This window comes from Lagenorhynchus albirostris, chromosome 2 (genome assembly GCF_949774975.1).
Source record: "Lagenorhynchus albirostris chromosome 2, mLagAlb1.1, whole genome shotgun sequence".
In the NCBI taxonomy this organism is placed as follows: Eukaryota; Metazoa; Chordata; class Mammalia; order Artiodactyla; family Delphinidae; genus Lagenorhynchus; species Lagenorhynchus albirostris.
Window position 1 is genome coordinate 91139661 of NC_083096.1, and position 17372 is coordinate 91157032.

Here is a 17372-nt window from a genome sequence, read left to right on the forward strand (position 1 = left end):
AGGGTTCTGTCTTTCCTTTTTTTTTTTTTTTAAGTATAGTTTTTAGCGCTTGTTATCATTGATGGATTTGTTTTTTGGTTTGGTTGCTCTCTTCTTTCATTATTTTCTTTATTACTTTAAAATTATTTTTAAATAAATTTTTATTTTTTTATTTTAATAACTTTATTTTATTTTATTTTTTTCTTTCTTTCTTTCTTTTTTCTCCCTTGTCTTCTGAGCGATGCGGCTGACAGGGTCTTGGTGCTCTGGCTGGGTGTCTGGCCTGTGTCTCTTGAGGTGGGAGAGCCAAGTTCAGGACATTGGTCCACCAGAGACCTCTCAGCTCCACATAATATCAAATGGCGAAAGCTCTCCCAGAGATCTCCATATCAACGCTAAGACCCAGCTCCACTCAATGGCCAGCAAGCTACAGTGCTGGACACCCTATGCCAAACAACTAGCAAGACAGGAACACAACCCCACGCATCAGCAGAGAGGCTGCCTAAAAGCATAATAAGGTAACAGACACCCCAAAACACACCACTGGATGTGGTCCTGCCCACCAGAAAGACAAGATCTAGCCTCATCCACCAGAACACAGGCACTAGTCCTCTCCCCCAGGAAGCCTACACAACCCACTGAACCAACCTTAGCCACTGGGGGCAGACACCAAAAAAAACGGGAACTACGAACCTGCAGCCTGCAAAAAGGAGACCCCAAACACAGTAAGTTAAGCAAAATGAGAGATGGAGAAACACAGAGCAGATGAAGGAGAAAGGTAAAAACCCACCAGACCTAACAAATGAAGAGGAAATAGGCAGTCTACCTGGAAAAGAAATCAGAGTAATGATAGTAAAGATGATCCAAAATCTTGGAAAAAGAATAGAGAAAATACAAGAAACGTTTAACAAGGACCTAGAAGAACTAAACAGCAAACAAACAATGATGAACAACACAATAAATGAAATATAAAATTCTCTAGAAGGGATCAATAGCAGAATAACTGAGGCAGAAGAACAGATAAGTGACCTGGAAGATAAAATAGTGGAAGAAACTACCACAGAGCAGAATAAAGAGAATGAAAAGAATTGAGGACAGTCTCAGAGACCTCTGGGACAAAATTAAACACACGAACATTTGAATTAAAGGGGTCCCAGAAGAAGAAGAGAAAAACAAAGGGACTGAGAAAATATTTGAAGAGATTATAGTTGAAAACTTCCCTAATATGGGAAAGGAAATAGTCAATCAAGTCCAGGAAGCGTAGAGAGTCCCATACAGGATAAATCCAAGGAGAATCACACCAAGACAAGTATTAATCAAACTATCAAAAATTAAATACAAAGAAAAACTATTAAAAGCAGCAAGGTAAAAGCAACAAATAACATACAAGGGAATGCCCATAAGGTTAACAGCTGATCTTTCAGCAGAAACTCTGCAAGCCAGAAAGGAATGGCAGGACATATTTAAAATGATGAAAGGGAAAAACCTACAACTAAGATTACTCTACACAGCAAGGATCTCATTCAGATTTGATGGAGAAATTAAAACCTTCACCGACAAGCAAAAGCTAAGAGAATTCAGCACCACCAAACCAGCTTTACAACAAATGCTAAAGGAACTTCTCTAGGCAGGAAACACAAGAGAAGGAAAAGACCTACAATAACAAACCCAAAGCAATTAAGAAAAAGGATATAGGAACATACATATTGATAACTACCTTAAATGTAAATGGATTAAATGCTCCAACCAAAAGACACAGACTGGCTGAATGGATACAAAAACAAGGCCCATATATATGCTGTCTAAAAGAGACCCACTTCAGACCTAGGGACACATACAGACTGAAAGTGAGGGGATGGAAAAAGATATTCCATGCAAATGGAAATCAAAAGAAAGCTGGAGTAGCAATTCTCGTATCAGACAAAATAGACTTTAAAATAAAGACAAGAGACAAAGAAGGACACTACATAATGATCAAGGGATCAATCCAAGAAGAAGATATAACAATTGTTAATATTTACGTACCCAACATTGGAGCACCTCAACACATAAGGCAAATGCTAACAGCCATAAAAGGGGAAAACAACAGTCACACAATAATAGTAGGGGACTTAAACACCCCACTTTCACCAATGGACAGATCATCCAAAAGGAAAATAAATAAGGAAATACAAGCTTTAAATGACACATTAAACAAGATGGACTTCATTGATATTTATAGGACATTCCATCCAAAAACAACAGAATATACTTTCTTCTCAAGTGCTCATGGAGCATTCTCCAGGACAGATCTTTTCTTGGGTCACAAATCAAGCCGTGGTAAATTTCAGAAAACTGAAATGGTATCAAGTATGTTTTCCAACCACAACGCTATGAGACTAGATATCAATTATAGGAAAAAAATCTGTAAAAAATACAAACACATGGAGGCTAAACAATACACTACTAAATAACCAAGAGATCACTGAAGAAATCAAAGAGGAAATCAGAAAATACCTAGAAACAAAAGACAATGAAAACATGACAACCCAAAACCTAATGGATGCAGCAAAAAGTTCTAAGAGGGTAGTTTATAGCAATACAATCCTACCTCAGGAAATAAGAAACACCTCAAATAAACAACCTAACCTTATATCTAAAGCAATCAGAGAAAGAAGAACAAGAAAACCCCAAAGTTAGCAGAAGGAAAGAAATCATAAAGAGCAGATCAGAAATAAATGAAAAAGAAATGAAGGAAACAATAGCAAAGATCAGTAAAACTAAAAGCTGGTTCTCTGAGAAGATAAACAAAATTGATAAAGCATTAGCAGACTCATCAAGAAAAAAAGGGAGAAGACTCAAATCAATAGAACTAGAATTGAAAAAGGAGAAGTAACAACTGAGACTGCAGAAATACAAAGGATCATGAGAGATTACTACAAGCAACTCTATGCCAATAAAATGGACAACCTGGAAGAAACGGACAAATTCTTAGAAAAGTACAACCTTCTGAGACTGAACCAGGAAGAAATAGAAAATATAAACAGACCAATCACAAGCACTGAAATTGAAACTGTGATTAAAAATCTTCCAACAAACAAAAGCCCAGGACCAGATGGCTTCACAGGCGATTTCTATCAAACATTTAGGGAAGAGCTAATACCTATCCTTCTCAAATTCTTCCAAAATACAGCAGAGGGAGGACACTCCCAAACTCATTCCACGAGGCCACCATCACCCTGATACGAAAACCAGACAAAGATGTCACAAAAAAGAAATCTCCAGGCCAATATCACTGATGAACATAGATGAAAAAATCCTCAACAAAATACTAGCAAACAGAATCCAACAGCACATTAAAAGGATCATACACCATGAACAAGTGGTGTTTATCCCAGGAATGCAAGGATCATTCAATATATGCAAATCAATCAATGTGATAAACCATATTAAAAAACTGAAGGAGATATTCTCAATAGAGAATATCTCAATATGATATTCTCAATAGATGCAGAAAAAGCTTTTGACAAAATTCAACATCCATTTATGATAAAAAACCTCCAGAAAGTAGGCACAGAGGGAACCTACCTCAACATAATAAAGGCCATGTACTACAAACCCACAGCCAACATCGTTCTCAATGGTGAAAAACTGAAACCATTTCCTCTAAGATCAGGAACAAGACAAGGTTGCCCACTCTCACCACTATTATTTAACATAGTTTTGTAAGTTTTAGCCACAGGAATCAGAGAAGAAAAAGAAATAAAAGGAATCCAAATCGGAAAAGAAGAAGTAAAACTGTCACTGTTTGCAGATGACATGATACTATATATAGAGAATCCTAAAGATGGTACCAGAAAACTACTAGAGCTAATCAATGAATTTGGTAAAGTAGCAGGATAAAATATTAATGCACAGAAATCTCTTGCACTCCTATACCCTAAGGATGAAAAATCTGAAAGAGAAAAAATTAAGGAAACACTCCCATTTACCATTGCAACAAAAGGAATAAAATACCTAGGAATAAACCTACCTAAGGAGACAAAAGACCTATATGCAGAGAACTATAAGACACTGATGAAAGAAATTAAAGATGATTCAAACAGATGGAGAGATATACCATGTTCTTGGATTGGAAGAATCAATATTGTGAAAATGACTATACTAGCCAAGCAAACTACAGATTCAATGCAATCCCTATCAAACTACCAAAGGCATTTTTCACAAACTAGAACAAAAAATTTCAAAATTTGTATGGAAACACAAAAGACCCCGAATAGCCAAAGCAATCTTGAGAAAGAAAAAAGGAGCTGGAGGAATCAAGCTCCCTGACTTCAGACTATACTACAAAGCTACAATAATCAAGACAGTATGGTACTGGCACAAAAACAGAAAGATAGATCAATGGAACAGAATAGAAAGCCCAAAGATAAACCCACGCACATATGGTCACCTTATCTTTGATAAAGGAGGCAGGAATGTACAGTGGAGAAAGGACAGCCTCTTCAATAAGTGGTGCTGGGAAAACTGGACAGGTACATGTAAAAGTATGAGATTAGATCATTCCCTAACACCATACACAAAAATAAGCTCAAAATGGATTAAAGACCTAAATGTAAGGTCAGAAACTATCAAACTCTTAGAGGAAAACATAGGCAGAACACTCTATGACATAAATCACAGCAAGATCCTTTTTGACCCACCTCCTAGACAAATGGAAATAAAAACAAAAATAAACAAATGGGACCTAATGAAACTTCAAAGCTTTTGCACAGCAAAGGAAACCATAAAGACGACCACAAGACAGCCCTCAGAATGGGAGAAAATATTTGCAAATGAAGCGACTGACAAAGGATTAATCTCCAAAATTTATAAGCAGCTCATGCAGCTCAATAACAAAAAAACAAAGAACCCAATCCAAAAACGGGCAGAAGACCTAAATAGACATTGCTCCAAAGAAGATATACAGACTGCCAACAAACACATGAAAGAATGCTCAACATCATTAATCATTAGAGAAATGCAAATCAAAACTACAATGAGATATCATCTCACACCAGTCAGAATGGCCATCATCAAAAAATGTAGAAACAATAAATGCTGGAGAGGGTGTGGAGAAAAGGGAACCCTCTTGCACTGTTGGTGGGAATGTAAATTGATACAGCCACTGTGGAGAACAGTATGGAGGTTCCTTAAAAAACTAAAAATAGAACTACCATATGACTCAGCAATCCCACTACTGGGCATATACCCTGAGAAAACCATAATTCAAAAAGAGTCATGTACCACAATATTCACTGTAGCTCTATTTACAATAGCCAGGACATGGAAGCAACCCAAGTGTCCATCAACAGATGAACGGATAAAGAAGATGTAGCACATATACAGAATGTAATACTACTCAGCCATAAAAAGCAATAAAATTGAGATATTTTTAGTGAGGTGGATGTACCTAGGGTCTGTCATACAGAGTGAAGTAAGTCAGAAAGAGAAAAACAAATATCATATGCTAACACATATATATCGAATGTAAAAAAAAAAAGAAAAAGAAAATGGTTCTGAAGAACCTAGGGGCAGGACAGGAATAAAGACATATATGTAGAGAATGGACCTGAGGGCATGGGGAGGGGGAAGGGTAAGCTGCGACGAAGTGAGAGAGTGGCATGGACATATATATACTACCAAATGTTAAATAGATAGCTAGTTGGAAGCACCCACATAGCACAGGGAGATCAGCTCAGTGCTTTGTGACCGCCTAGAGGGGTGGGATAGGGAGGGTGAGAGGGCGACGCAAGAGGGAGGAGATATGGGGATATATGTATATGTATAGCTGATTCACTTTGTTATAAAGCAGAAACTAACACCATTGTAAAGCAGTTATACTCCAATAAAGATGTTTAAAAAAAAACCCCCAAAACGGCACAGTCCTAAAGGAAAGGAAGGGATGGGTAATATGTTATATGAAGATATTCTGATATATGTGCATGTCTAGGAAAGGAAAAGGCTAATATGTGATATCCTGTTTGTTAAAAGTAATAAAAATAGCAAAGTTTACCCAAAAAAAGTCTTTCTCTATAACTATAATCTCTAAATTATCAGAATTACATTTGTGGAGATAATACAGGACATAAGAGAATCTACTTTTTGAGCTCTTCAGTATTTGAGTTTCACAGATAGAGAGAGAAAATGGCAGAGAAAAGGCCAGAAAGCGAACATTCATAAAAAGCTCCTAAGAAGGAATGATGAATACATTTTCTTCTACTAAATTTTAATGCTCATTTTCTCATTTCACCCTAAACATATTCCACTAGGAAAACATACTGTTACCTAAGAAACCAAAAATTGTTTACTCTCAAAAGAGCAGGAAATAAAGAAAGCAGCCAGGAAATTATGGTTTGAGAGAAAACAGCACAGGAAGGCTAAGTTTTATGAAAATGCATAATTTTAATCAAGAATTGATTTGTGTTAAATATATATATTTTCATCTTTATAAAGTAGTATGTAAATAGAGAACTACATGGATGTTGCCACATGGAAGTTGATGCTTAGGGAATTAATTGTTTTCTTTTCTAGATGTATTTTTTTCTCAGATATTTAAATGATATCTGATTAACTATTTTTTGGTATAAACTTATTTATTTTTGGCTGCGTTGGGTCTTCGTTGTTGCGCATGGGCTTTCTCTAGTTGTGGTGAGAGGGGGCTACTCTTCTTTGCGGTGCGTGGGCTTCTCATTGCTGTGGCTTCTCTTGTTGCGGATCACGGGCTCTAGGTGCACGGACTTCAGTAGTTGTGGCACGCAGGCTCAGTAGCTGTGGCTCGCGGGCTCTAGAGCACAGGCTCAGTAGTTGTGGCGCACGGGCTTAGTTGCTCCGTGGCATGTGGGATATTCCCGGACCTAACCCGTGTCCCCTGCACTGGCAGGCGGATTCTTAACCACTGTGCCAACAGGGAAGTCCCTAACTTTCATTTTTAACTATTAAGTGTCTTCAAGATTGCTGACAGGCATCCTATTGCCTTTTCCCATTCAGCTCACTCTCTTGCTCTCTGAGAAGACTTTTACACATTTTTTCCTCTTTGCTCAAACCCCCACCTCCATCTTTCCCATCCTCGCTCTTCAATGATTAGCTCATTTCCTGTATCACTAAGAAAAGGAGCAATTTGAAAATAACTTCTATATGTTTCCACTTCGCATATATATGCATCTGTATCCACACTCTGTCTTCATCCCTCTTGACAATCCAAGGACACTGTTCTAGCAATTGGCCCTTTTGTCTTCTGCACCACATTTCTCCTTGTCTACTGGACCATTCATATCAGGATACAAGTAAGCTGTGCTAGCTACCATTTAAAAAAAAAAAGATAAAATCTGCCCTTAACCCCACATCCTCTTTATGACCCCGTTTTTCTGTTCCTTTTTTGTAGCAAAATTCCTCCTAAGAATTGTTTACACTCACTGTCTCCAATTTTTCTCCTCCAAAACTTTCTTTAATCCACTCCAATGTGGCCGTAGTCTAAAAGCATTCCACCAGTGCTTGTCAGAGTCACCAATGGTCTCTATACCGCAAAATCCATAGGTCAATTCTCAGCCCACGTCTTCCGTGACCTAATTCCGTAGTGTGTGGCACAGCTGATTACTCCGTCCTTTTTGAAACACACTCTTTACCTGGTTTCAGGACAGTAGTCTCCTTTGGTTCCTTCCTCCTATCTCACTGATCGCTCCTTTGCTGGTTCTTCCCTATCTCACCGACCTCTAACATGCAGGAGTGTCCCACACCTCAGTCTGTGGTCCTTTTCTTTATTTATACTCATTCCCTGTAGGTCATTTAATCAAAGCTCATGGCTTTAACCAGTACCTATGTGCTGATGATGTCATGATTTCCAAATTTGTATCTCCAGTCTGGGCCTCCCCACTGAACCCTACAGTGCTATATCCAGCTGCCTACTCAAAATGCCTGGCTGGGTGTTAAACAGACATCTCAAACTTAACATGTCTGATACGCAAGCTCCCAACCTGTTCCTCTTGTAGGCTCTCTCATTTCAATAAATTTACACCATTCTTTACTCAGGCCCAAAACCTTGGATTACAAAACAGCCTCCTAACTCATCTACCTATTTCTGCCCTTGGCCCCTTCATTGCTCCCACAAATTGTCTATTCTCTACCTAGCAGCCAGAAGTTTGATAATCTTACATTTCACTCCTCTGTTTTAAAGCCTCCAGTAGCATGTTTTTTTTTTTTTTGGCTGCGCCGTGCAGCACACGGGATCTTAGTTCCCTGACCCGGGATCCAAGCCAGGCCCTGGCAGTGGAAGCATGGAGTCCTAACCACTGGGCTGTCAGGGAATTCCCAACACTCCAGTAGCTTTTTATCTCACTCAGATTATAAGTGGCCTATGAGACTATTACTATGATGGCCTACAAGATCCTTTATCATCTGGTCTCATCTCTTATCACCCTCCTCCTCACCCACTCTGCTCTAGACACACTGGTCTCCTGGCAGTTACTTGAATATGCCAAACACCCACCTCTCTCAAGGCCTTTGTCCTTGTTACCGCTGTCTCAAATGCTCTTTCCCCAAATATCTGCATGGCTTGCTTCCTACCTCCCTCAGGTCTCTGCTCAAATATCACCTTTACCAGGAAGGACTTCCTTGACTATATAAAATAGCAACACTTCTCGCACCATGCCTCTCCTACCCTGCTTTATTTTTCTCCAAAGCATTCATAACTATCTCTATAGTATATATTTACTTGTTAGCTTGTTGTTCGTTTTCCTCTTAGAGTACAAACTCCAAGATGTCAGGGACTTGATCTATTTTTTTCACTGCTGTTTCTCTAGTGCAGCGGTCCCCTACCTTTTTGGCACCAGGGACCTGTTTCCCGGAAGACAATTTTTCCATGGACGGGGGTGGGAGGGTGGGGGGTTCAGGCGGTAATGCAAGTGATGGGGAGCGATGGGGAGCGGCAGATGAAGTTTCGCTGGCTTGTCTGCCGCTCACCTCCTGCTGTGCAGCCCAGTTCCTAACAGGCTGCTGACTGGTACCGGTCCGCGGCCCGGGGGTTGCGGACCCCTGCTCTAGTGTCTATAGATTAGGGCCTAGCACATGGCACTTAATAGGTATTTATTGAAGAAATGACAGATCTACAGAGATCAAATTAAAAAGTTAAATTTGTATAATTTCACCCAAAACCTGAAGATGACAAAAGACCCATGGCTTAAATAATTTAGAGCATGGAGAGTTTGTTTGGTAATAAGTAATAGTAACTTCTGTAAGGGTCAGGTCAGTCTCCTAAAAGAGGAACTATTCCTTCACTGGTATCAGCCTACAAACACTACATAATATGAATGTGAAAATTTAAACAAATAAATCACTATTAAACTTTCAGACAAATAAGTCATTTACTGAGCATCAACTTACGTTTTAAAACATGGGTCACCAGACATCAGTTGCATACTGATTAAAACCTAAACATAAGAAAAAGAAATATTGTAATTATAAAAATCTTGAGAGGAAAAGCCATATTCTGCTAATCTATGCACCTTCCACATCACCTAGTCCAGTATTTCCTATTTATAAATAAAATGATTACTGAATTGGGTTATATCCAATATTGAATTGCTGCTTTATACAGACATAGGTTAAAAATCATTTTCAACATTAACAACTTTGTCACTGCAAAAATAAGAGTGGAAAAGATGGAAACAAAAAGCAAGGGCTTCATCAGTAACAATCTTCTGGGTGTGTGCTGTTCTGGTCTATTTTATCTGTCTTTCCTCCCAGACTCCTGTGGTGTTTAAGTATCTGGAATGTTTTCCTCCAACATGTTTCCCATAATGATGCTTTCAGGGGTGCCTGCTGGTGGCCTGTAAGAGTAGAATGCTTCTGGCCTTTGCTCTAGCTTTGGACAAGAATGAATGAATGTAGTTTTTAATCATTCATGATTTTATTCATTCATGAAGCAATTATAATATTTTGTAAAGATCAGGCTTAGAAATATCTGATCTTCCTGACACCCGAGCTATTCAAGACCTTTCACCCACAGTAAGAGGCATTTCCTCTGGAGGATCTCTATATGTGTTTATCCTGAAGACTAAATGCTTAATTCAAGTCTCCACATACCTATTAGCAGCATCTGAAATATGAAATGCACAGGGTTATCTCTGCAGTTCCCCATTCTAAGAAGCTAAAGAATAAAAGGACCCGATATTTGGAGAAATGTGAACTCTCATACACTCTGCTAATGGGAATGTAAAATGTTTCAGCCACTTGAAAACCAGTCCGGTAGCTCTGCAAAAGGTTAAAAGCAGAGTTACCATGTGACCCAAGAATTCTGCTCCTAGAGTACTTACTCTTGGATACATGCCCAAGAGAAAAGAAAATATATGCCCACAAAGAAACTTGTATATGAATGTCCATAGCAGCATTGTTCATAATAGCTAAAAAGTGAAAACAACAAGCCAAATGACCATTAACGGATGAATAAATAAAATGTGGTATAGCCATACAATGGAATATTACTTAGCCACAAAAAGGAGTGTAGTACTGACACATGCTACACCATGGATGAACCTTGAGAACATTATGCTAAGTTTAGAGAAGCCAGACACAAAACATTACATATTCTATAATCCCATTTATATGAAATGTGCGGAATAGGTAAATCCACAGACAGAGTAGATTAGTGGTTGTTTAGGCTGGGGGGAAGGGAGGAGAGTTGGGGCAAAGTGGGAAGTGACTGCTATTGGGCACATACGAGGTTTCTTTTTTGGGGTGATGAAGATGTTCTAAAATTGATTATGGCAACAGTCGGACACACCTATGAATATACTAAAAACCATTCAACTGTGTACTTTGAGTGAAATGTATAGTAAGTGAATCATAGCTCAATAAAGCTATAAAAAATTTAGAAGTACTCAATGTCCTTCTCTACCTACCAAATGCATCAGCTTCTCTCTCAAGGTACTTACTATGTGACTTTAATGTTCTTGCCACCTTCTAGAAAGAAGGAGTTAGCATCTGTAGAATATCCACCCTGCCCCAGAGTATACTAGGCTCTGTGAGGACACTACTGCAAACACATTCTGGGAAACCTATCAGGCCAAGACCTTTTAGAGAAGGTCTCTGGAAACAGCCTCCCCTGCCTCCCAGATTCTGCTGACGTCATCACAAGCCAATGCCACTTAGCAGCTGAAGTTCTAGGGAGGGCAGGGAAGCTGTGAGTAACCACAGGAAGTTGGTCTACAGACAGAATGATAATGCAGAGAGGCAAGAACAGTCCCTGAGAGGCCTAGAAAGCTCCTTTAGCTCCTGGGAGTTCAGGTCTGGTTGTCACTTCCCACCCTAGGGCTCTATGAAACGTCCTTGTGTTTGAACTAAAGTTCTCTTCTACATGAGCTAACCTGAGGGATTTCTATTCCATCCAACTAGTGTTGGCAAAATCACATACAGTAACTCATTTAGGCCTCAAGAACAGGTCCCTGGGGTAAGTACTGCAACTCCCCTTTTACAGAGGAGGAAACAGTTGGGCTGAGGTGAAGTGCTTACACAGGGCTCCAGAGATCTAAGAACAAACACAGAGCCCTGATGCCATAATCCACGCTCCTGCCACGTGGCTGGGGTTATGCTCCTTAAGCTCCCTAAACCTCTGGCTACTCAAAAAATTCTGGTTGAATGAATGAATGAATACTTAGAGTACTATTATTCAGAAATGGTATATTTTTGTTGGACCAGAATTTAAAGCTTTGCGAATGCTTTCTGAGATGCTGCTATTCTCTAGGTACTGATTGCCTTTTAAGAACCAGCCATAGGATCTTATTGTGTTCTGGGAATAATAATGATAATGGTAATAGTAACAAAAACCTTAACAGTAGTCATGAATTAAGAATCTATTAAGTGCCAGGCATAAACTAAGTGGGTTTGAAAACTGTTAGATATAGGGTAATTCTTTTGTCCACTAACTTCTGACCATTCAGTTTTTATTCAGGATTATTTTCCTTTCTTATCATGAGATAACTTACCATAATGGGGTAAGCCTAACTAAAACACAGCAAAAGGTTTATCCAGTGAGTTTTACCAGATGCAAGGTACCTTACAAACATTTTCTCTACTGGTTTCATTTAATACTCCAGCTCTCTGAAGTGTGTATTCCCTCTGGGTTCACCAGAATACATGGCTCCTGAAGGTACTTGGAAACAGTAGGGCAGATGCCCAAAGTGAGTTTCACTTGTTGCGAGAGAACCCAGTGACTTCTATGTGCCCACCACAGCTGCTTTGGAAATCACCTCTTGGGAGCTATAAGCATATTGTAAGGTATTCATTTACGATGCTCCTTCCCTTCCACTCATCGAGCCCTTATGCTGTAGTGGTTGTGTGTACTCTTCCCTGAACGTTTACAGCACCATGTGATCATGAAGGTGAACATTTGTTACTTTTCAGTGCTTCTGTGATTTGGAAAGTTTTTTCTTCTACATGGTGAGTATTTCAGTGGTATGTTCAGCTCATGATTTCAATACTGATTCCCATCTTGCCCTTGACAGTATATACCTATGATTATTTAAAGGCAGAGAATCTCATTTGTTGACATGTAAATCTAGAAACGTGCTTACTTTAAGAATGGAATTATCCTGTCTTGTATTTTTGGTATCATAGCCTTCCAGTAAACAGCGACGAGTGGTATTTCCTGATCCAGCAAACTCTGCCAGGTTTAGATCTGCAAAGCCCAGCTATGAAAAGAAAGATAATTATATTAATAGAATATCTACTAGGCTTCTATGATATTATCTTTAAAATAAACATTCAATCCATGCTCTAGCCAAGTGGTCTCAAACTTCAGTTATTTGCAGTTTTTGCCAACTTAACAACACCTGTTCTATTCTTTGCTTAATATTGGGTTGGCCAAAAAGTTTCTTCGATTAATGAATACGTTGTTCAATCAAGTTCTTGGTGAAAATGAAAAATGTGCCTTTTTACTTAAAACCGAACGAACTTTTTGGCCACCCCAAATGTTTGTTAAAAAATTGGCTCCCTTTTTACAAAAATGTACCACCTATTCTACTCTTGTCTTAAGCAATATGATCTCTGAAATCACATATTTGATTGCTAAATGTATTTTTCTGCACACATTAAAATATATAACTTAATGTAAAAATAATGCATATTAAACAACTGAAATCACTGCAGGTTAGCAGTGGTGCTCACACCGCTCTATGGGAAATACTAGCAGACCAATCATGGTCATTTGCACACACACAGAGAAAACCAATCAGACTCTCCTCTCCCTGTTCTGGTCTGGCTCTATTCCCAGTTAACCACTGGTGACTGCAGATAGTTAGTTGCAGGTTACTAAGTTCTCACTGCCCACCCAAGAGCGAAATGATTTAAGTGTATCACATACTTCCTTTGGTACAAGCTCCTCCTCCTTTACCACCTTCCACAACAATTGTCTTGCTGGTCCCCCATGAGCTGAATCTCTCTTTATGAAGCCTTCTTCCTTCCTTCCCCACACCAACCTTCTCTGCTGTTACCCAGAAGCTCAGCTCAAACGCATTCCTCCCTCTTATTACTACTCGGGTTTGGTCCCCATTTTCTGCAGCTACCAAAGATTACCCTATGGTTTTCCTCTGATGCTGCTCAACCCTATTTCTCATTTCCAAGTGGTACAAAAAATCACTCCTTTATACCATTATTTTTTGAACACTCTATTCTATATGACTAAGTGTATACAGTCTTTTATTAACAAAAAAATGTGTTGAGCTTGCAAGTACATCTCCTTGAATATATAATAAAAAGTATTATACACGTCAAACCCTGCTTGATTTTAAGTTGAGTGCTGTGATTTTAAGTTGCCTGCTTTAATGCTTTAAAACATGCAGTGAAGAACATATGAATGGCATTTAAGATGAAGATTTTTATTGTAGGATGGAGCATTATTTTAGTGGTTTTTAATTGGTATAAGAAGAATGAAGAATAAGAACTTAAGAGACCAGCTGAAGGACCACAAGCTCCAAAAGCAGTAAGTCAGGAACATATCAAGCCACAGGTAATATCTACCTAATCTTCACATGATTACTCCGGTCTTACTGCCTTTTTTAGGGGTCCAAGAGATCAGCAAAAAGCCTGGATATGTCCAGGGCAAAGCCACATCCAAATGAACATGGGAAGACTCCTGTGGCTGTGTGATCACACGTCATCCACATGCCTTATTTCATACATTATCCTTTCTCTTTGAACCTCCAATACCTTTTCCATCCACACTCTTTGCTGATGCCTTGCTTCCTATTTCACTCAGAAATAAAAGCAATCAACAGAGCATTCAACTTCCACAAGCTCTTATCACCAGCCACATCTACTCGCCTACCTGAATCTGTGCCCACATGTTTACCTTCCCACTTACTGTAAGTGAGCTGGCTGCGCTCCCATCCAAGGCCAACCACTCTCCTCTCGCCTATTCAAGTTCATCGCTTCAGGGATTCTTCCCTCTCTATGGATCATTCCCAGAACACAAACATGCTGGATTTTCTCCCATCTTAATGAACAAAAGAAAACAAAACCTCATGCCATACCTCTCTCCAGTCTACTGTAATATTCTTCTGCTCCCCTTTGGAGCAAGACTCCTTGAAAGACTTGTCTATATTGACTGTCTCTGATTCCTCTGTCCATGGCCACCTCGTCTACTTCATTTCCCCCTCTCCTCCTCATCCACTCTTCCAGCCACAAGGTCCTCTTCCTTGAAAAATGCCAAGATCACCTCAAGGCCTTTAGCACTTACTGTTCTTTTGCCTGATACATTCTCTCTCAGATCTCACAGCTTTCTTCCTCACTGCATTAGGGTCTATGTTCAAATGTCATCTCTCTAAAGGGGCCTCCCCTGACCATTCTAGAACATGCCTGACTCCCCCCTCCCCTCCCCTGTAGCTGTCACTACAGCTTATCTGCTTTATTTTTCTTAGTAGCTATCATCACAGCATGTATATACACATTTCATATTTATTTTATTGTCTGTCCGCCTCCCTCAATCCCCCATTAGAATGTAAGCTCCCCAAAGTCAGGGATTTTTGTCTGTTTTGTTTACTGCTGTATCTCTAATACTTAAAATAGTGGCAGGAACAATGCTTGGCACATGGTAAGCAGTTAACATGTATTTTTTGAATAAAAAACAGCCCTTTGGCTCACGATCCACTGTTGGAATGCTGGTATTACAGTCACTAAGCATAAAGCAAGTTTTTTTAAAAAAAGAATCTGGTCAGTCCCCATTAAGAAAGCATGCTAAGGTCAACATTTACTGAGCACTTTTTATGTGCCAGGCCCTGCTTTAAATACTGGAAAACAGTGATGAACAGGACAGATAAGAACCGTCTTGCAAGAGCTTACATTGTAATGAGGTACAAGAGTCCATATTTCCTTATGATTTTCTCTTTGGTTTCACTGAGATAACTGTCTCAGTAAAATGGCATATATATATATAATATAAATTGTAGGTATAACTGTGGTAGAGCTTCCTTCAATTGGCAAATAATTTTGAGCATCTTCATTCCAGATAATGTTAGGTATTAGGAATGTATATTATTCCTATTCTCAAGGAACTCATAGTTTAATAAGGGAAGATAGAAAAGGAAATAAATTCCTATAAAAAAGTATAAGTGCTGTGATAAAGGAAGGCACAATTACAAGAAAGAGAGGAAAAGAAAATTTCTCAGTGGGGAGGGATGACTAAGTTGAGTTTTTAATGATACATGAGTGTACAGAAGCACATGCATGGCAGGGAAAACATCAAGTCACAAGGCAAAAAGGCTAAAACAGCACGGCACACTCCAGGAATGTTCTCTGGGCAGTATGTCTGAAGCATAAGGATGACTGAGTGAGTGGGTGAGTATGCAGATAGATGATTTGCAAACCAAGATGGGTCCAATATGCTAGGTTAAAGACTTTTCATTTCATTTTCCTTTACAGGCAATAGAGAGCTGCTGAAGGACTAAAAGTGGGGGAAGGATATGATCATCTTTGAATTTCAGAACAATCCCTCTGGCAATAATATAGAGGATGAACTGGTGGGAGATGACAGAGGCACAGAAAAGATAGGAGGCCAATGCAGGTTTTAAATAAGAAATAATGAAGGCATAACCTAGGGCAGTGGTCTTGGGACTGGAGAGAAGAGATGGTTTCAAAAGCTTTTTAGAAGGGAGAAATCAAGATCTGTCAGTCAAAGCAGACTGTTTTTTGCCTACCCATCATTCAATGCCCTGATATTCCTTGCTAGCAAGTCCTGATTTTATTCAAGTGTCCACTCTTAGCTCATCCATGTACACAAGGAAAGTAACCCAACCTCTAGCTGACTGTAAAATTGTGATTAGTCTAAGCTAACCATGGCAATCCATTCCTACTGCCCACGACTAGTTGAGGAGTGGGCATATGATCCAGTTGTGTACAATCAAAGGTACAGGGAAATCCTCTGGGAGCCATGTAGGAAAAGTTTTCTCACTTGAAAAAGTCATAAATGGGGAAACAGCTGAGCTCTGTCATATGTGAATGTGTTGACTAAAACTTGAGCAGCTAGCCACCTCCTGACCATGAAGGGAGCTAGCCAAGGACAAAGCCATCACATAGAGAATGTAAGAAAAAAAGAGAAAAGTAACATGGATTCTTGATGATGTTCTTTAGTCAGTGGATTAACCAATTCTGGAGCAGCTCTATCTCACATCTATAGCTCTATCTCATATCTACCTGTTTTGTGAGATTAAAAAAATCTCTAGGTGAGGAGGGTTTTCTGTTACTTGTACCAAAGAGCATCCTAACTGATATTGCAGCCAACTAGTTTTAGAGGGGTAGGTAGATTTGATAGTTGAAACTAGTGCCCTGGTTCTTGGCTCAGATGCTTAGATGACTAGACTGATGGAGCTACCATCACAGAGAAATACAAGAGGAGTATGTGGGGAGTTCCCTGGTGGCCTAGTGGTTAGGATTCCGGGCTTTCACTACCGTGGCCCAGGTTCAGTCCCTGGTCAGGGAACTGAGATCCTGCAAGTGACACAGCGTGGCCAAAAAAAAAAAAAAAAAAAAGTGGTTTAGAGATTAAAGAGGTTTAGAAATAAAAGAGTTGGGTTTCTGGTAGTATTATTAATTACTAATTCCTTCTATGCAGCAAGAAAGTCAGCACATTCATTAGTAATTCCATACAGCTAGTAAAAGTATAAAGGACAGTAGTGATCATGTATACAGAGTGCTAAGAGAGCACAGAGGGGGAGTCTTATTCCACTGGGGGTTGGGTGGGACTGAGAATACTTCCCAAGGGAACCTGAATTAACAGTTGCAATTGTTTAATGCAAACCAGAGACTGTCTCCTAGTAAGGAAACTGAAACTTAAGAATAACATCCCATAATCAACATTTAGAAAGAATATGCCTATAATTTAATGTTGG

General features: G+C 39.3%; 1 protein-coding gene across 3 annotated transcripts in view; it reads right to left on the reverse strand.

The window, feature by feature from the left end:
- Positions 1-17372, reverse strand: part of EEIG2 (EEIG family member 2) — a 108030-nt gene that overhangs the window by 32154 nt on the left and 58504 nt on the right. For all 3 annotated transcript variants that reach the window (XR_009538855.1, XM_060139478.1, XM_060139477.1), the window contains exons 4-5: positions 12564-12680; positions 9376-9422 (exon numbers count right to left, since the gene is read on the reverse strand). Coding sequence is in view for 2 of the 3 variants with exons in the window: in XM_060139478.1 (XP_059995461.1) it covers positions 9376-9422; positions 12564-12680 (164 nt within the window). In the remaining variant the exon portion in view is untranslated. The remainder of the gene's footprint in view (positions 1-9375; positions 9423-12563; positions 12681-17372) is intronic.